The sequence below is a fragment of the Molossus molossus genome, unplaced genomic scaffold, assembly GCF_014108415.1.
Source record: "Molossus molossus isolate mMolMol1 unplaced genomic scaffold, mMolMol1.p scaffold_m16_p_19, whole genome shotgun sequence".
NCBI classification, from domain to species: domain Eukaryota; kingdom Metazoa; phylum Chordata; class Mammalia; order Chiroptera; family Molossidae; genus Molossus; species Molossus molossus.
The window spans coordinates 37,422,628-37,443,297 of NW_023425354.1; the positions used below are offsets into that span (position 1 = coordinate 37,422,628).

Genomic DNA, 20,670 nt, shown 5'->3' on the forward strand with positions numbered 1-20,670 from the left:
TGATGTGAAAGGGACACATCAAATGGCTGCCACCCACATGACCCAACCAGGGCTGGGGGCCGAAGTACCTGTCCTTAGTGGGAACCGAACCCGGGTCTCTCTGGATCACAGGCCAACACTCTAACCGCTGAGCTAAACCAGCCAGGGCTGATTTTATATTCTTTAACTTAACATTATGATATAACTGGGGAGAGCATTTAGTATAGTTTACTTATGTGTCACTAATGTCATTTAAAATAGCCTTAAAAACATTTAATTTATACATTGCATTGAATACATGAGCCATGACTTATTTTACTAATTCTCTATGGTTGGACCTTGTCATTTGTAATTTTTTTTCTTATTATAAATGCTATTGATGAAAATTTTTGTAAATCTTTGTTAATATCCCCGGTTATTTCTTTAGAGATTGATATTTGACAGAATTATTGGATTAAAGGATATAACTTTTTAAAAGAATATTGATATATATTGCCAATTTACAATATATGAAAATACTTTCAAGCAGTGTCTGAATACCAGCACCTTTAGCTGCAGTGGATGTTATATTTTTTATTTTTATCATTTTAATAGGTGAAAAATTACATACTGTTTTAATGTGCATTTCTGTGATATTAACGAAGTTAATGTGTTTTTCCTGTTCTCTTTTCATGTTCTTTGACAATTTTTTGAACTTAAGAAAAAACCTAATTTATGAGTTTTTTATATATTAATAATATTAACCTTTACTTTACCTCTACTTTATTGCACCTAATTTGTCACAGATGCTGTGTGTGTGTTTGGTTTTTTGATATCCAGAGGTTTTTGGGGTTTTGTCTACATGATTTCTATTGCTGATAATTTTTTTTTTTTTTTTTTTTGCTAAGGACAGTTCAAATTTTTTTTCTCCAAGCAATTAATTTTCCACAACACCATTTGTGGCCATTTTTCTCTCTGCTGATGTGTGATAACCCCTTTATTTTATTTAATTAAATTCCTATGAATATTAGCATCTGTTTTAGGGCATTTTTATTGTGAGCTTTTGTACTCTAAATGTTTGCTTGTTGTTTTGTTTTCAAACAAGAAAAATTTTCTTTTTCCCTCTCATTAAGTTCGGGGATGTTTATCATTCTAAATCCTTACGTGGCATTTTTATTTTAGGAAAGATATATGTTACATGTAAGAGATGAGAGCAAAGAGGATGACAGTTGGCTTCTTACAATAAAGCTATGAAGGTGGGTCCCTGGGGGTTATCACAACACTGTATGGTTCTCACTATTGCAGGTTATGAAAATGCATCTAGCCAGTTCACCTGGAGCTGCACTGTTGGATATGGTAGTTACTAGTTACATGGCAATTTAAATTTATGAGAATGAATTCAATTTCTCATTTACACTGGCAATATTTCAAGAGCGTAATAGCCTATTGTCTACCACATTGGATAGCACAGATGATAGAACTTTTTACTCTCACCATTGCAGAAGGTTCTGTTGGACAGAGTTGAGCTAGATAAATCCAATTAGATTTGGGGAAAGGGACTCATGGGTCAGAACAGAGCACGTTAATCTGTCGCATCTTCCTTGTAGGAAAGTCTACATAGAGAAAGAGAAAAAAGATTATGCATTAGCTGTTACACTAACTTTTTCAAATGTCTTATATAGTTTATAAACAACACATACTTTGAAGGAGATGAGGGAATAGGCTCTCTAATCTCCCAAGGATTGCATTAAAGTGGCATGGTAAGCAAGGAATTGCAGTTTATAGCTTTTATGCCACTTAAATGTTAACATGTTTATCACACCGTTCAGTTTCCGCTGTGTGGGTGGGGAAAGACAGCCTGAAGGCTGCCCTTGCCTTTCTTAGGTTGTAGAGGGCCAGACCTAATCATTAAAAAATGAGCTTTTCCTAGGTCAGACTAGGGTTAGCATAGAATGTTAGGGTTACTGTGACTCACAACCTGTACGTTGTGTCCAGCACATTGTCAGAGTTTGTTTTTATCATTTGTCCTGGTTTCTAATGGACTAAGTTAAAGAGCTATCTTTAACTCAAAGTGGAGAATCACTGGGCTGCTGAGTTGTCGCATCCAACTGTGCGTGAGTTACAGTCCAATTCCACCCTGAGTTCTAGAGAAATCTCTAAGATCAAAAGTGAAATGTGGTTGGAGCTATAATTGCATTAAAGGTTTTTCTTTTCCTTTTTTTAATCCTCACCTGAAGGATACTTTTTCATTTATCTTCAGATAGAGAAGAAGGGAGAGAGACAGAAAGGGAGAGAGAGAGGGAGAAAAATGGATGTGAAAGACATATCAATAGGTTGCCTCCGGCAGGACCCCAGACAGAACTACGAGCAAGGGAGCTAAATGCCTTAGCATAAAATTGAACTTGTGACTCTGGTGGGAGGGCATACTCTTCCAACTGCTGAGCCAAACCAACCAGGGTGCATTAAAGTTTTCATAGCTGAGCTTTATACATTATCAAATGGACTCGGGTAACAGGAATTCGAGGTTTTGAAGCTGGGTGGGGATGACATTTAGCACTCCAGACTCAGTCATCCAGCCCTGGACCACAGAGTTGAGATTGGTAGGTGGGCTATGCTGTCGGACGCGCCACGCCCCTCCTCCGTCGCCCCGCCCCCGCCTCCCTCGTGATCCCCGAGTCCCGTCCCCCTCTACCGGGAGCACCCTGGCTGATTGGCCCCTGCGCGGCGTATCCTCGGGCTTGCAGCCAGGCGGGCGCGTCACGTGGGAGCAGCGTCCAGGGCGCGGAGCCGCGGGCTGCCGGGCATGGATCCTCAGACCGCCCGGGCCCTAGCTTTGGGGGCAGCGGAGCCGCCGCGAGGCCCGCCGCTGGCGAGCGCGCGGGAGTCGCCCCCCGGCCGGGAGGTGAGCGCTGCGCTGGGGCCGGGCGCGGCCGCCACCTGCGCAGGAGGCGGGAAGTTGCGGGGGCCGTGGAGCCGGGGAAGCGCCTCGGGCCCGCCTCGGGCTGCCCTGCGAACGTTGAGCGCCGTTTGGGTGTGCGCTCGAGCTGGAAACGGCCTGGTGGCCGAGGGGTCGCGGGGAGCAGGGCTGCGGGGCGGGGTACCCTGAATGCGTGGGTGGGCGCGCTGGGCTGGAATGAAGGCTTCGGTCCCCGGGGCGCCCCTGCGTACTTGCTAAATGGGAGGTGATGCTGATGGCCGAGAGCTGGGGGCCATTGCAGAGGGCCTGGACAGGGGCCAGGTGAGGGTGGCGAGGAGAGAGACTTTTCCTGAAGGACCCGAGTCCATTGGTGGGGATGCTCAGCTAACCTGAGCACCAGATGATGTCTCGTGCGCTGTCTCCTTTTTCTAGTCAACGAAATTCAAAGGCCCGGTTTGATGCAGGGTTTCCAGAAACTTGTTTTCATTGGCGCGCCAGACAGCTCCTGGTTTTTCAAAGACCGTGTTACAGTCATAACCTGCCCTTGTTTGCAGTCAGTAATCTCTGCTAGATGGTGAACTCCGTGAGGGTAGAAACCCTCTGTTTACTGCTGTTAACCTGGCGCCTAGCATAGTGCCTGGCACGGTAGACACGTTCATTAATTGGTTGGAGGAATGGCGTGCTTGTTGAAGCATCAAAGATAGTACACAACCAAAATAAGAAAAATGTAGTAATAGACTTATAAAGAAAATTATTTTGGAGTGCAGATGGGACGAGGCTGATTTGGTCAGGGCATATCTGGAAGGGATGTGCACTTCCTCTCTAAGGTGAGAAGGTGATGTGCCTGCAGAGGTGTGGAGATGCGGAAGTGCAGGGCACATGCCTGGGAATGGGGTCTCAGCTGGGATAGAACTATGCTCAACAAGTTGATGGGGCCGAGGGGGAGGTATGGATGCCATGGATAATGTGCTCCCATAGTGGAGTTTTTTGAAGAGAGCAGTGATTAACACTGTAAGACCTGGCAGGATGGATGAGTGGCAGGGCAGCTAAGGAGTTAGGGCATTGGTGGAAGTCAGAGGTCCCTCTAGTTGGCCCACAGTTATGACAGGAGGTGGCATTGATGCTTTAAATCCAGGTAAAACTAGATCATGAGCTACCTGGGGCAGGTGCCAAGTGCAGTGTAGAAGTAGGGGCAAAGAAGGTGGGTTTAGATTGAACAAATGTTACATTCCTGCTTCGGGCTAGGTGTTTTCATGAATGTTAGGTCATCATAAGCCCCCTGCAAGGTCAGGACAATCATCCACAATTTCTAGGGAAGGAAACCCAGGGAGAGTGGTTGAAGTGATGTGTTCAAGGTCACACACTGAATGAATGGCAGAGCTGGGATTGAAATCAGGTCTTCTCATGGAGACTGTGAACATTTCTTGTTCCATTTAGAAAGAGGTCTTAGAGGTGGTAAGACTCAGGAACTTTAGAAAAAAATATTTTTTCTTTATTGATTTTAGAGAGAGGGAGAGAGAGATAGAAACATCAGTGAGAGAGAACATCTATTGGCCGCCTCCTGCATGCCCCCCACTGGGGATTTGGCCCACAACCTGGGCATGTGCCCTGACCTGGAATCGAACCAGCAACCTCTTGGTGTATGGGTTAATGCTCAACCACTGTACCACTCTGACTGGGCCTTTTTTTTAAAATCCTCACCAGAGGAGATATGTTTTTATTGATTTTAGAGAGAGAGGAAAGGGAAGAGTGTGAGAGAGATTGAGAGAGAAATGTCAGTGTGAGAAACATTGGTCAGTTGCCTCCCGTATGTGGTCTGGGGATTGGACCTGCAACCTAGGTATGTGCCCTGACTAAGAATTGAACCCCCAACCTTTTTTTTAATATATATTTTTTTCTTTATTGATTTTAGGGAGAGAGAGAGAAACATCGATGAGTGAGAAGATCAATTGGCCGCCTCCTGCATCTCATGCCCCCCACTGGGGATTTGGCCCACAACTTGGGCACGTGCTCTGACCAGGAATTGAACCAGTGACCTCTTAGTGCATAGGTTGATGCTCTACCACTGAGCCACACCAGCCGGGCAAACCCACAACCTTTTGATGTATGCGAAGACGGTCCAACCAACTGAGCCCTCTGGTCAGGGCAGGACGTCAGGGACTTTGGAGTGGTGACAGCAGAGAGGCATGTGGTTGGCTGCAGGGGGAGAAGATTCCCTTCAGTATTGCAGAAGAACTAAATACTGTGTATCAGTCAGGAGACAGAGAATTTGCTAGAAAGAGTTATTAATTAGATAAGAAGTTAAACTGAAAAGTTAAAAATGAACATGGACGTAGCAACTGCAGGAAACAGCTACCAGCCCCTTGGGCTGAGGGTCTAAAGGGATGAAGTTGGAATGGTTAAAATTACATGTTCAGCCCTGGCTGGTTTGGCTTAGCGGTTAGAGCCTGCAGACCAATGAGTTGTGGGTTCGATTCCAGTCAAGGGCATGTACCTTGGTTGCGGTTTGTCCCTGGCTCTGGTCGGGTCGTGCGGGAGGCAACCAGTCGATGTGGCTCTAGCATATCGATGTTTCTCTTTGTCCCTCCCTCCCTCCCTCCCTCCCACTCTATCTGATAATAAGTAGAAAAATAGCCTCAGGTGAGGAATTAAAAAAAAAAAAATATATATATATATATATTTTATATTTCTATACACACACACACACACACGTTCAGGGAAAGGCTTTGCAGAGCTGAAATTCCAGCTTCAGAGGAGGGGTTGCTGCACCCCTTAGTGCTGGGGTCTTTGAGCTTGGAGAAGCTGTCTTGAGGGCCTGGGAGTCAGACCTCAGAAGATAGGGCTGGGTGATGACACTGGCTTTGCAAGTGTTGGCAAACTGTAAGCTGGGTTCAGCGGCTGAAGATGCTCCTGCTGTCCAGTCTGAAGTGTCGCTGGGGTGATGCCTCCGGGAATAGGAAGGAGCAAAGCCCTTCTCCCTCCATCCTTGCCGAGTCTAATAGGGCAGAGCAGAAGTGTGGGTTGCAGAGTCTCAGCCCCCTAAACAAAGGGAAGTATGAATGGGTGGGTTTGCACTGAGAGACAAGAGCTTACTAACCACTGGAGAATACGCCAGATGTCAAAGTCCTGGGTAATTGTTTCTTCTTTCAGCAGGCTGGCTTTGACCCAGATGACCATTCTGGTCAGGAGAGAGAGACTGAGAAGGCCACGGATCGACTAGGCAAGTAGATGGCAGAGATGGGGGTGAATGTTCGGAGAGCCTGAGGGAATGACAAGAGGGACAGTCCCTTTGTTTTGTTTGCCTTCTCTTCCTAGCAGGTCCTCCTCTTAGCTGCCAAGTTGCCTGTTCTGCCTAGTGTTTCAGTAGTGCCCTTGTTTGGAAGTCGCACTGGAGGTTCCTTAAGGGAAGTCCTGAATTTGTGTCCAAACCCATCTCTTGTACTGAGAGAGACAGCTTAGGAAAGCAGGCAGAATATGGGCTCTGGAGCTAGGCAAAATGGTTTCCACTTACAGCCCCGAGTCAGCCCTGGCATCAGAGTTCTGTGGCCTTAGATACGTCACTTATCATTTCTTTATCTTTAAAATGGGGATAATAATACTTACCTCAGAGGGCTGTTCTGAGGGTTAGGTGAGAAGATCTAGAACTATAATCGCCTCTGGTGCTGTTTAAATTTAAGCTGCTTATAATAAAAATGAAAAATTTTGTGTTTTTGTTGCACTGACCACACTTGAAGCACTCAGTAGTCACGTGGCTGGTGCTCGCCCGCTGGACAGCACACGTTAGAGAACATTGCCATGGTCACAGGACGTTCTGGTGGGTGGCGCTGGTGTAGATAAAGCACCAAGCACATAAGTGTGGTCAATAAGTGACACTGAGTACTCACAGTGTGCCAGGCACAATTCTAAGTGTTTCTATTTTCTTCTCCTTATTTATGTATTTAAGTATGTTTTTATTGATTTTTTTAGGGAGAGCGTGGGAAGGAGAGATAGAAACATTGATTGGCTGCCTCCTGCATGCCCCCTACTGGGGATCGAGCCTGCAATCTGGGCATGTCCCCCTACTGGGAAGCGAACCGGATCCTCTCAATCCATGGGCCAACGCTCAGTCCACTGAGCCACACCAGCTGGGCTTCCTTTTTTTGTTTTTAAAAACTCTCACAACAATCGTATCTCCATTTTATAGATGAGGAAACTGAGGCACAGAGTAAAAAATTTTTTAAATTGTGGTAAAAGATTCATAACATAAAATTTACCATTGAACAATTAAAAATAATTTTTTTCTGTATTGATTTGTTAGAGAGAGAGGAAGGGAGAGGGAGAGAGAGAAAGAAACATCGATGAGAGAGAACATTGATTAGCTGCCTCCTGCATGCCCCCCACTGGGGATCGGGCCCACAACCTGGGCATGTGCCCTGACCGGGAATTGAACTGGTGACCTCTTGGTGCATGGGTTGATGCTCAACCACTGAGCCACTCTGGCCACATCCATTGAACAATTTTGAAGCGTACAGTTCAATGGCATTTAGCAGAGCCACAGTGTTATGTAACCACCATCACTATTTAGCTCCAGAACATTTTCATCACCCCAAAAGGAAACCTTATACTCAGTAAGTGGACACCCCATTCCCCGCTTCCTTGTGCCCCTGGTGACCACTACTAATCTGCTTTCTGTCTTTATGGATTTACCTATGCTGAACTGGAAAATGTGAGTTGCCTGTAAGTGTAATCATACACTCTGGGGCCTTTTATGTCCGGCTTCTTTCAGCATAATATTTTCAAGATTAATTCATGTGGCTTCTATACCTCATACAGGCACACCTTGGAGATATGGGTTTGGTTCCAGACCACTACAATAAAGCTACTATTGCAATAAAGCTAGTTGTAATCTTTTTGCTGGTAGAGGGTTTTGCCTTCAACTTGTAAAAAAACAAAACAAAAACAAAACCCACATCATTTGTTAAGTGCAATAAAGCAAAATGCCATAAAACAAAATATGTCTATACTTATTCCTCTTCATGACTGAGTAATTCCATCATATGTATAAACCTAATTTTGCTTACCCATTCACCAGTGGGTAGGCATTTGGGTTGTTTCCACCTTTTGGTGATTGTGAGTAGTCCTGCTATGAATGAACATTTTGTACAAGTTTTGTTTGAATACCTGTTTTTAATTCTTTTGGGTATTTAGGAGTGGGTTGTATGTTAATTCTATGTTTAAGCTATTGAGGGAATCAGTTGAGTACATTTCGGCTCAGTAACACATTTAGTAATTGGCAGAACTGCAGTTTGGACCCAGGCAGTTTAGCTTCATAACCCAGACCCTGAAGGATTACTTTATTGCTTATAGCTGTCATTATTATACAGTGTTAATAGGCTGATTCATTTGCCAGCTCTGGCCTGGCATCACCATAGCACTGTGTTCTTGGAGGTTATTAACCTTCCCAAGCTTTCTCTCATTATTTTGAGACATTTTGAAAATGTACCTTCCAGCCCTCCCAGTGCTGGGAGGAGGAAGTACGGTGGCGTCCACTGTGACTAGTGGGTTCTGCTCTTCTGCCTGCTTTTGTTCTGATCCCCCTTTTCCTGTGCCCACCTCTAACGCGTTCTTTGAGGATGAAGGTAGCAGCAATAGAAGAGCAAAAATTCAATTCACACCTGTATTGTGAAAGTTTATCATTTGCTTTAATGACATGTAAATTACCTAAAAATGTAAACTGGGCTTGACTCCCTGTGTGAATTGCCAGACCAGGCAATTACTGACTTGTTTAAGGCCAAACGTCCTATTGAGGATAAGTGGTCAGCCTGGCTGGTGTGGCTCAGTGGATTGAGCATTGTCCCATGGACTGAGAAGTCCTGGTTCGATTCCCAGTCAGGGCACATGCCTGGGTTTTGGTCTCGATCCCCACTAGGGGGCGGGCAGGAGGCAGCTGATCAGTATTTCTCACATTGATGTTTTTATCTCTCCCCTTTCCATGTTCTTTCTAAAAAATCAATAAAGACATATTTAAATAAAAAAAATTGATCAACTCTACTTCTAAAAATGTCAACAGAACTTAAAAAAAATTTTTTTTATTGATTTTTATTTTTATTTTATTTATTTATTTTTGGTACGTGCCCCTAGTGGGAACCGAACCCGGGACTCTCTGGTCCACAGGCCGACGCTCCAACCGCTGAGCCAAACTGGCCAGGGCAACAGAACTTTTTTTTTGTTTTGGAAGTGCTCAGGTGGCTAAAGAACTCTGTACACTTGTTTTACTGCTGCCCTCTTAGTAAGTCTGCCAAAAAATTTCCAAGCACATGAGTAGGCCCCCTGGTTTGCCAGTTGTTTTAAGACTTTCTTCCTTTTATTGATTTCTTAGCCAGTGGAGCACAGAGCATCCCTAATGATGGTCCTGCTGGTGGTGAGGACACCCATTCTGAAGAGGAAGGCTTTGCCGTGGATGATGAAGATTCTGATGGGGAACTGAATACATGGGGGCTGTCAGAAGGGGTGTCTAGCTGTCTGCCCAAGGAACAGGCTGCTGATCTTTTTAATGAGGACTGGGACTTGGAGTTGAAAGCAGATCAAGGGAATCCGTATGGTAGGTGTGGAGTTTCTGGGGTCCTAGGCCAGGGTTCGAGACCCTCCTGTTAGATTACCCCTAAAGGCAGACAGAGTTTGGAAAAGGGACCCACATCTGGGAGCTTAGCCTGATATCTGTTACAGATCCGCAATTTTTGTGACTTCTTTTTCATACTGAAAAAAAGCAAACATGCAAATTTTACATTTGATTCCATAATGTCAGTTAGTTTTAACATTGAAACAATGTTACACTCTCCAGATATCTGTGTGTGAACTGATAGCTGCAGACAGAAGTGCCTTGTTACCCATTTGCTTCCTCTGCACTGCCAAGAGCCCTTGGCTGAGAGGCACAACTATAGATTGCCTCAGAGAACATGCTTGCAATTCTTCGGGAAAGGGGGCGTGTGTGCGTGCGTGTGTGTGTGCGTGTGTGTGTTTCAAAAGAGTGCAAGTATCTTTCTCCTAGACATTTTTTGTCTATTTGTTTTCACCCTCTATCCTTTTAATCTTTAATCTGTCTTTTAAAACTGCCTGCAGATGCTGATGACATCCAGGGTTGCATTTCTCAAGAGGTGAAACCTTGGGTGTGCTGTGCCCCGCAAGGAGACATGATCTATGATCCCAGTTGGCACCATCCACCTCCACTGATACCCCATTATTCCAAGATGGTCTTTGAAACTGGACAGTTTGATGATGCTGAAGACTGAGGGTGCAGCTTTTTGCCTGGTGGGTAGATGGGTCCTCAGGATCGAGGTCTCTCTTTTTTTTCTTTGATGTGAGATCTCATATCTGAGGAAACATTCAAGTGACTCCTGAGCTAGGCAGACAGACTGGTGTTAGATAAAGTCCCATTGTTCCTTAGTTCTGTTTTTTTTAATGGCTCCTCCTTGGATGTGTGTTTGTTTCTGTGTTAGGAGGAAGAGTTGTGTTCTTTATAAATAAAGGTAAAAAAAGAACAATCAATATGCTTTTGTCTACACCTCCCCCCACCCCCCACCCCCCACCCTGTTTAATTAGACGCTTCTGAGCAAAGCCTTATTCCTTCATTTAAAGCCCCTGGCTTACATTGTAAGAATCGGAGTACTTGGAGACTTGAAACTACTCTGAGAAGAAGATATTCTTGCGTTTTGCTTCTGTAGATCTGACACCATTGGCCAGGGATTGGAATCTAAGAAACGGTGGTGACTTTGTGGCTGCTGCTTTTCCTCTTGATGGAAAATTGACCATTTACTTAGTTAACAAGGACTTTCTGCAGGCTGGAAAACTAAAGGGCAAATTAATTAAACCCACAATTGTATAACCCTCAATTGGCATGAAAGGATTTTAAACTTATTTTCCATTTCTGTTTTAATCCTTATAATTACTTATATGAAGTTACTGTTTAAAAAAAAAAAAATTACCTCATTTTAGAGACGAGGAAAATCAGACTCAAAATGTTGACCTCTTCGAGGTCACACAAGTGGGAAATGGCAGAGCCGGGAGCTGAACCCACAGGTCACGTGAAGTCTGTTCTTGTTTGGCCCTGTGTGTGAGAGAGCCCTGAGGCGGGATCTGGGGGCCATGCCTTGGCATGTCTGACGTGCAGCAGACTAAGTCACCTTTGCCTTTTTAATTTTTTTTAAAATGTCTCAAATATCAATAAGATACCCTCCCTATACACAAATTCGCTACTAAAAATTGAAATAACACATTAAAAAAATGTTACAACTCAAATTTTTGAAAACCAGAGAATCTAGTTAATGCACCCTGCACTAACCATGCTCTAGCCTGGCCAACCCACCCAGGGTTTTCTTTTTTACATTTCTTCCACCCAAGTTACTTGCTTTTAATTCTTGATGTTGGGTTTTATCTCACTGACTTCAGGCTTCTAAAACACAATGACAACACTCAAGACCTATTAGTGCTTCTTTGGGTCAAATTAAAAAGGATCTGAAATATATTGAAGTCATTTAAATGCAAACCGCAATTCCTTATAATTTACTGGCACCAAGGTAGGCAGAAAAAGACATCACAGAACTTCCGTCATAGGTTATCTAAATATTGGTATACACTCTATCCTGGCCTAGAGTTGCTTACTTAAGCTGCTGTATAACGACCTTAAAATTGGCAGCAAGAAAAAAAGTATGAGAATAAGATTTATAGCTAAATCAACTCCATGTCATTATTATTCTCCATGTTAATATTATCAGAAGGATCTCCATGATATAGGCAATAATGACAGCTACATCTGAATCTTCTGAATCTTGATTCGGTCTCAAGTTTCCTCTCCCGCGGGTCTTTTTGAAGCAGAGACAGGGTGCGGTATCGAGTCCGCAGCAACGCCCTTTCCATCCTTCGTCTCATTGCCACCGTCCTCACTCCAAGTCCAGGCTTTGGGCCAGCCCAAGTCCAAGTCCTTGTAAGTTTTGTTCTCTGTCCTGCTGTTGGGGTGAACGTTTTGGTGGAAGGGAAGGGAATGTGGTACTAGGTTTGAGAGTCAAGTTACTAAGGTCCTTTGCTAGTGCTTCTGAGATCGCCTGAACGCCAGCTGACTCCCCTCACCAGGCATCCGAGCGGACTCCGGGGTCGAGGTGGGCTAAGCTGCTTTGGCGAGTCCGTTGGACGTCTGGTCACAGCTTGAAGCTCCTCCTCGGTTGCAGTTCAGTTCCGGGCCCTGGTCGGGTTGTGCAGGAGGCAACCTTTTGCCTTTTTTAAATGATGCTTATTTCTTAATTTTAATTTTTTTGTTAATCCGCACCCAAGGATATTTTTCCATTGATTTTTAGATAAAGTAGAAAGGTGGGAGGTGGGGAGAAAGAGAGAAACATCTATGTGAGAGAGACACCTCCAGTGGTTGCCTCTCACATGACCCCGATGTGGGGGGATTGAACCTGCAACCCAGGTATATGCCCTTGACCGGGAATTGAACCCAGACCTTGGGCTGACACTAAACGCTGAGCCATACCAGCCAGGGCACACCTTTGCCTTTTTGCCAGGCTGAGGGATTGCTTCTCACCTCCCTGCCTTCTTACTGAAGCGGAATCAAGAAAAAGTTTCAGACCTGAAGTTGGAGCCAACTCCACAGCAGTTAAATGAACATTTACCAGGGCTGGGGAACCTTTTTTCTGCCAAGGGCCATCTGGATATTTATAACATCATTCAAGGGCCATACAGAATTATCGGCTTAAAAATGAGCCTGCTATATTTGATCAGGCTAATGTGACGAGGCGTGTGACGTTAGCTGGTATTGCTTTCTCGGGCCTTACATGGCCCGCGGGCCGGACGTTCCCACCCCGACCCATTCGGCTGTTTTTTCAGAGGCACATGAAGTGTGAACAAGGCAGAGCCTTATGAGGGAAGGCAGTGGTTTTGACAGGCCTCATGGCCAAGGCTGTCCTAAGGCTGTCCTAAAGCTGTCCTTCAGCAAGGGACAGTTGTAGACCCTGTCCTCCTTCCGGTGCCATAGCTGATGAGGAGAACTTGAGGAACGGAACCAAGAAATGCTGGGGCTTGAGGAGGGTGTGAAGTGCCAAATGAAAAGGTTGTGCCACCAGGGGGTCACTTTTGCCCACGTGTAAGCTGAAACAGTACCAAAGCAGGAGTCATGAGTGGGGAGGGAAGAAAACAGAATGAAAAGCGCCCCTGCATAAGTGACAGCAGAGAATCACAGCTGCTGCCGGATCCATGGAGCAGTGTGGACCTGGGACTTGCCCTGGCTTTTTATTTTTATTTTATTTTTAAAATATGTTTTTATTGATTTTTTTAAAGAGAGGAAGGGAGAGAGAGAGAAACATCAATATGAGAGAGAAAAACATTGATATGAGAGAGAGACTGGGGATCAAGCCCACAACCTGGGTATGTGCCCTGATCTGCAATTGAACCGGGACCTCTCAGTTTATGGGAGGATGCTCAGTCCACTGAGTCACACTGGCCAGGCTTTCCCTGGCTGTTTAAAAATTTTATTTTATTTTTTATCCTCACCCAAGGACATTTTTGCATTTATCTTCAGATAGAGCGGGGGGAGAGAACAGAGAGAAACATCAATGTGAGAGAGACACATCGACTGGTCACCACCCACATGACCCCAATCGGGCCGGGGACAAACTGCAACCGAGGTTCGAGGTTCGTGCCTTTAGTGGGAACCAAACCCGGGACTCTGGTCTGCAGGCTGATGCTCTAACTGCTGAGCCAAACCAGCCGGGCTTTCCCTGGCTTTTTAGAAAGTAATCTTTGTGGCTCCTGGTTATTTTCAGCGAAGCAGGAGGGAGGGAAATGGTGTCTCCTGGAGCAAGGACCTAGAAAACTATTCTCTTAGAGTTAAAAATAAAAACAGCCCTGGCTGGGTTGCTCAGTTGATTGGAGCGTCATCCCATACACCAAAAGGTAGTGGGTTCGATTCCCAGTCAGGGCACATTCCTAGGTTTCGAGTTTAATCTCCTGTTAGGGCTCATGTGGGAGACACCCAATTGATGTTTCTCTCTCTCTTCTTCCTCTCCCTCCCTTCCTTCCTCTCTCTCTAAGAATCAGTGGGAATGTATACTCGAGTGAGGGTTTTAAAAAAATAAAAAAGTAAAACCAGAAGGACTTTTGTGGTTGAACATTGGGTATGTTAGGAGAATAAGAAACAGTGTGTTGGGGGTAGTCAGTTGTTCTGATTTAGGTATTTTTCTAGTGCCCCCTGTACGATGAATCATGCATAGAGAAAGATACAGAAAAATAACTCCCTGGGCTGTGAACATTGGTTATTTCAAGGGGATGAGGTGGGAATAAAGAAAAAAGGTAGTGAAGTGGAAAAATATTAATGACATAATAAGTGAAGATATAGACTGTAGAACTATTCCGATAATGTTGCAAATATGGACAAATGGAAACAACTTGATTAAATGGTAGAGGTGTATGCAAATTGCTTTTATATTTTTGTTATTTTAGTATAGATTTTGCAATGAGGTATTTAAAATGCAGACATTTTTGCTCAGCAGTTGGAACGTCGGCCTGCGGTCCAGAGAGACCCGGGTTCACTTTCCGCTAAGGGCACGTACCTCGGTTGCAGTTTGTCCCCGGCCCTGGTTGCGTCGTGTGGGTGGCAACACTCGTGTCCCTTTCATGTCAATGTTTCCCTCTCTCTCTCTCTCCCTCCCACCCTATCTGAACAAAAAATGGAAAAATGTCCTTGGGTGAGGATAAAAAATAAATAAATAAAATGCAGACAAGATGGCCTGGCTGGTGTGGCTCACTGGTTGAACATCAACCCATGCCCAAGAGGTTGCAGGTTCGCTTCCTGGTCAGGGCACATGCCCAGGTTGTGGGCCCAATCCCCAGGAGGGGGGGCATGCAGGAGGTGATCAATTGTTCTTTCTCATTGATGTTTCTGTCTCTTTCTCCCCCTCCCTCTCTCTCTCAAATCAAGAAAGAAAAATATTTAAGCCCTGGCCAGTTTGGCTCAGCAGTTAGAGCATTGGCCCACGGACCAAAGAGTCCTGGGTTGGGTTCCCGCTAAGGGCACGGACCTTGGTTGCAGGTTTGATTTCCAGCCCCAGTCGAGGTTGTGCGGGAGGCAGCCAATTGATGTGTTTCTCTCACGTTGATGTTTCTCTCTCTTTCCCTCCCTCCTTCCCACTCTCTCTAAAAAATCAATGGAAAAATATCCTCGGGTGAGGATTAACCAAGAACAAAAGAAAAACTAAAGTGTGTGCATGACAAATGAATTTGTAATACAAATTCTTTGATAAATAACAAATCATGGTTATTTAAATAATTGCACCCTGGCCAGTGTGGTTCAGTGGTTAGAACGTCAGCTGTGAACTGGAGGGTCAAGGGTTTGATTCTTGGTCAAGGGCATGTACTTGAGTTGCAGGTTTGATCCCTGGCCCCGGTCAGGGCCCATGCAGGAGGCAACCAATCGACGTGTCTCTCTCTTTTCTACTGCCTCTCTCCCTTCCATTCTCTCTAAATAATCAATGTAAAAAATATCCTCAAATGAGTAGTAACAAAAAAATAAATAAAAATAATGCCGGGGCTGTGTGGGTGGCAACCAGTCGATGTGTTTCTCTCTCTCTCTCTCTTTCTCCCTCTCTCCCTCCTGCTTTATCTGAAGATAAATGCAAAAATGTCCTCGGGTGAGGATTAAAAAACAAAACAAAAAACTATCACAGCAATTTGTAACTAGTGTTCTGTAATGAAGAATTGTAATTTTAGGTACTTAACAACAAGAAAAAAGCAAAACCCTTTTATATTTCCAAATCTCTGAATGCTGACCTGAGAAGTATCAATCTCAGAAGAGGGAGAAAACTTGGACGTTGCTTAGCTGGGCTTTGTGTTATGTGCAGGAGTCCTCTCTGCCCACTTGCAGTCATGGGGAGCTCACTACCTCAGGAGGAGCCCATCCGTTGCCGGCTAGTGCTGTTGGTTAGAGCATGCTCCCTTGGATTGAGTTGAACTCTACCCATTTGGTCCTGGTGTGCTCTGTCGCCCTGACACTCTTTCAGATATAGGAAATTAGCAATCGAATCCTGTCTCTGGTTTTTTATTTTCTAGGCTAAACAGTGAACAGGCATATATGTGCCTGGAATCAGAAGGGGACATGAAGAGAGGAGGAGGGAGGGAGCGGTTTAAGTAGGCGTTATGGCATTGAGAGAGGCTGAGATTGTTCACATAGAGCCTGCAGAGTGCGGAGGGCTGAGGACAGGACCTTGGGAGCATTAGCAATCCAAGCATAGAGGGGAGGATCGGATTCCAAGGGCAGGCGGTGTCATGGGAGGTGGAAGAAAACCAGGTGAGCACCCTTAAAGCCAAATCTGAGAAGAGAGTTTTAAAGAAGGAGAAATGGACATCTTTTATAGAGTGAGGCCAAGTAAGATGAAAGCTAAAAGAGGTCTTTGGGGATGTGAGAATTAGAAAGTGCTCATACAATGTACCGACTTGGGCCAGGTGCAGGCATATGGGCTTTGCAGGCTACAACGTTTGGGGGTTGCACGCGGTCCCCCTGAGCTGTTGCCCTGGGTTCTGTTGTTTCTCTTACTGGGGGGCCGTGGTGACTTCTGGCCAGCGTCTCTGGAGTGTGAGCCAGGCTGGGGAGTGGCAGTGAGGGGCGAGGCAAGGAAGGACGGAAGTGGACGGAGACTGCAGGAGAAGCAGGTGCTAAGGGAGGAACGAAAGAGAAACTCACTCTGACATTTCTCCGAACAGTATCATTCACCAAGAGAGAAATCACAGCCGACGACAGCGGAAATCTTGGGTGAGTGAAGAAGATTGCAGACGTGTTATCAAATGCGGCCCGCCGACCCTTGAGCGCTGCCCTCGGCCTGCCCCACGCCAGCGGCCGGGCCCTCTGCCCCTGCCTTAGTGGAGGCATGTGACAGGGCTGACAGCAGCCAAGAAGTCTCTCTAGCTTTTGTTTTACAAAAAGAATTTTCCTCAGGTCAACTCCCTCACCCCCAAACAAACGAGCAAACAAACCCCCGTGCGAGAAGAAAGAGCTGAGGAAGAAAACATCCGGGGCTGCTCAGAGCAGAACCAACCCGAGCCCTGCTCCCTGGAGTGTCCCCGGGAGTTAAGTCCTCAGAGAGCGATGGGAGCTGGTGCTTCGAGGCAGTCAGGGGCATCTCGGAAAAGCTGCCTGTGCCTTGAGCCTGCAGAGAACCTGGTGGATCTGGAGGGACCGTGGGACCGGGAGGACCTCTGAAGATGGACATTGGATGACCTGATACCCACCCCCATTTGCCTCGGCACTGCACCCCCCAGAAGGCCAGGATGGAAGCTTGGGGTCAGAAATTAGGATGGGCAGAGAGAACCACACTTCTTCTTCTTGACCATCCCCCCAAGATAAAAAAGATGCAAAGTTAACAAACCTGGACAAGCACAAGTTACTGCTGGGGGCTGGGGGACAGATCAGCTAGGTAAAGATAGCATTTTTTTTTTTATCCTCACCCCAGGACATTTTTCCATTTTTTGTACAGATAGAGTGGGAGGGAGAGAGAGGAAGAGAGAGAGAGAGAAACATCGATGTGAAGGGACACATCGAGTGGTTGCTACCCACACGACCAACCAGGGCCGGGGACAAACTGCAACCGAGGTACGTGCCCTTAGCGGGAACCTAACCCGGGTCTCTCTGTACCACAGGCCGACGCTCTAACCGCTGAGCCAAACCAGCCAGGGCAAGATAGCATATTTTAAGTACCATCATGGGTTGATTAATACCATAGTGCTGAGTTTTGATTTTTCTTTTCTATCTGGATGAAAAACTTGCAGTTTTTGTGTTGAGGCACAACAAGCAGAATTGCCGTTCACAATTTGTCCAGGTAATTTTGTGTGATGGCTCTAGTGTGTTTCTGTCTGTTAGGACTTTCCTCCCTTTGGGAATTTGTGGGGCAGCAAACCCTTTCGCCCCACTCCTAAATTAGTTTGGTGCTCTGTTTATGGTGGGGGCAGTGTGTGCTCATCGTGAGGCCTCAGGAGGGTATGGTGGGCAGTACTTCGTGGAGCTTTGCTCTCCGGCGCGTGCGTGACTGGGAGGTGGGCGGTCGAGGCTGCGGAGACCACTGTCTCCGTGTCCAGAAGCAGTTGGCCGGACTGGGCAGAGCCCCGCTGTGCGGGGGAAATCGGAGCCTGTCTTCAGGGAGGCGGAAGCACGCTCGCTGGCTAAGGAAGTGTCTTGGCACCGCTGCCCTTGGTGTTCCAGAGTCTGCTTTCTGGGGCCCAACTTTACACAGAGTGACTGGAATATGGAGAAAAGAGGAAAACAAAACAAAACAATATAAGCCAAAACCCTGCCTGTAGCCCACCTGGATTCTGCCTCCCAGTTCTCCCAGAGCAGACTTCCACCCAAATAAGTGAGGATGCTGGAGCTGGAGGACTGCGCGCGCGCGCGCGTGTGTGTGTGTGTGTGTGTGTGTGTGTGTGTGTGTGTGTGAGAGAGAGAGAGAGAGAGAGAGAGCATGAGCACGTGTATGTGTGAGTGTGGCAGGCCAGGGAGAAGTTGGAGGGTGTAGCAGGAAGGCAAGCGGCAGGGCTGGCTCCTGCTTTGTTGACTTAGTGCGTCTGGCTGCAAAGCCGAGTCCTTTGGAAAGAATGGCCTCCCGGCTTCCAGCAGTTTCTACTGAGCTGTTGCGGGATTGAGCGAGATTTTGCAGGTGTTTGTGGGCAGGAGGACAGTTCAGTTGGGTTCTAGGGCACCAAGGCTTGGAGAATTCCACCAGGATTTGTACTTGATGATGTCCAGGGACGTGAAACAAAGCCATGGTTTCAGAAGATGATATTTCTTTCCACCTCACGGGGTTGTCTGGTCCTCCCTCCCCTCGGAGTTAATTTCCCCAGGAGGCCTGCTTCCACTTTCTGACCATGACAAGGTGCAGTTGGTTTGTATTTATTTTTTATTGTTTTCTGGTGAGGTGATTTTGATTTCAAAAGCAATTTCCTCTGACAACTTCTCATTAGCTGTTGAACAAATGTGGCAGATATAAGGTAGAGCCATGTGTTTGGCAACTCCAGGCAGGCATCTGAATTTCTGGCTGCGGCCTGTGGCCTTGCTCGTTCTTCCAGCAGGTGGCAGTAAAGACCTATTGACTCTGCTGTCTCCTGGTGAGCTCCAGGGAGCGTGAGGGGCCCTGGAGGAGCAGCAGAGCTGGCTCAGACTTCCTGCTGGTTGGCACACTCACCTGTGAATTTGTGAGTGGAGTTTACTTCTGGTTTTATAGATGAATTGTCTCAGAAAAGCTTACTCTGAAATCTAGGGTGAGGGTTGTCATTGTTACCACTCAATACCTACCCTAGGGTCTGACACAGTAGGTTCTTAATAGGTGCTTGGCTGACTTCAACCAAAGTGTACAAAGAAAAGTACGTTGCGTTGCACCTCTCTGCCAGAAGACATGTTAGGTGGTTTCTTTTATGAAGTAATGATTATAATTCTCATTTTACAGAATGAGAGAGAAATTGAGGCCCAGGGAGGTAAGGTAATTGGCCAAAGTTCACAAAAATGTGACCCAGGTCATCTGACTGCAAGCTTTTGTCCTGTATGCCTCCTCCGCTGGGGTGGGAGATATATCTAGATTTAGCAAAAGTCTAGGGTGAATTTCGTTTCAGAAAAAGCAAGGGGATCCTGAGTAGCTTTGATCTTTATTAATCAATTTTTGTTGTTGTTAATCCTCACTCGAGGACATTTTCTCCACCTATCTTAAGATAATAAAGAGAGGGGAAGGGAGGGAGGGAGGGAGAGAGAGAGAGAGACATTAGTGTGAGAGAGACACATTGGGGATGGAACCTGCAATCCAGGAACGTGCCCTTGGCTGGGAATCAAACTGAAGACCCTTCATTCCTCGGGCTGAAGATCTAACCACTGAGCAAAACCGGCCAGGGCTCATCAGTTTCTTTCTGAACATCTGCCATATACTGTGTACTCAGGATGGAGAGGTGGAGGACCTGGTTCGTGCTTTTGGGGGGCTCTGAGTCTAGTGGGAAGGTAATGGCACACAAAAGAAGCACCACAGGAAAACTACACAAGCCCAGGGTGCAGCGGGAGCCCCGAAAAAGGGGTGGGAGGTCAAGGAAGCTGAGTCCTGGAGGACATGGGCAGGCAGAGGGAGCTGTGGGTGCAAAGGCCCCCCTACCCCCCGATGTGACAGGACTCGTATATTTGGGGAGCTGGTGAGGTTCAAGGCGAGGGAGAAAGTCAGGTAAGCAAGGGGGCTTGGAAGCTATGAAGGGGCTTGAGTTTTTAGCAGGAATGTGACATTTTTAGAAGATCCTTCCAGTTCCTGGTGGAGAGTGGTAGGAGGACTCTGAGCCTGGAGCCAGGAGGCCAGTCAAGGGCTGTAATCTAATAAGAGAGGGTGGCGACCTAACTAGTGCGGTGGCTATGGAGGTCGGAGCTGACAGGTGGGAACTATTTACACAAGGCAGAGCCGACAGGAGTGGGGACAGATTGCCTGTAAGGGAAGAGTGTGGGGAGGAAAGAGTCTGGGGTGAACCTGAGGTCCATCCTGGCTTGGGCAGCCAGGTGGATGGAATGGTCCCTTAGGTGAGAATGAGCTTTGCGATTCATAAGCACTTTCACACCTGCTATTTCACGAAGAAGATGCTCCATGTTCCAGATGTTGGAGATTGTTTCCTGGGTTTAGAGGATGCCCCTGGACTGTTAGCCCTGCCCCTTGAACATGTGCAGGCCACACCTTTAGAGTACCCTCTCTTACACCTTTCTGAACAGGGTGTCTGTGGTGCACACTCGGTGACCCTCCTTTTGTTCTCACCCGAGGACACTTTTT

The 20,670-nt window shown here is 46.3% G+C and overlaps 1 protein-coding gene across 3 annotated transcripts; it reads left to right on the forward strand.

Annotated features, from left to right (window-relative positions):
• Positions 1-1,172: 1,172 nt before the first annotated feature.
• COPRS (coordinator of PRMT5 and differentiation stimulator) lies at positions 1,173-16,650 on the forward strand. Of its 3 annotated transcripts, none has more exons than XM_036269161.1 (5): positions 1,173-1,214; positions 6,029-6,095; positions 9,234-9,455; positions 9,974-10,162; positions 16,601-16,650. In XM_036269161.1, the coding sequence occupies exons 1-4, from the start codon at positions 1,209-1,211 to the stop codon at positions 10,141-10,143; spliced, it is 465 nt and encodes a 154-aa protein (XP_036125054.1). In that variant the 5' UTR covers positions 1,173-1,208; the 3' UTR covers positions 10,144-10,162; positions 16,601-16,650. The 3 variants fall into 3 exon arrangements, with proteins under 3 accessions (XP_036125054.1, XP_036125052.1, XP_036125053.1); XM_036269159.1 differs by lacking the exon at positions 16,601-16,650 and adding an exon at positions 11,726-11,834 and having other exon boundaries at positions 1,174-1,214; XM_036269160.1 differs by lacking the exon at positions 16,601-16,650 and adding an exon at positions 11,723-11,828 and having other exon boundaries at positions 1,174-1,214.
• Positions 16,651-20,670: the final 4,020 nt, after the last annotated feature.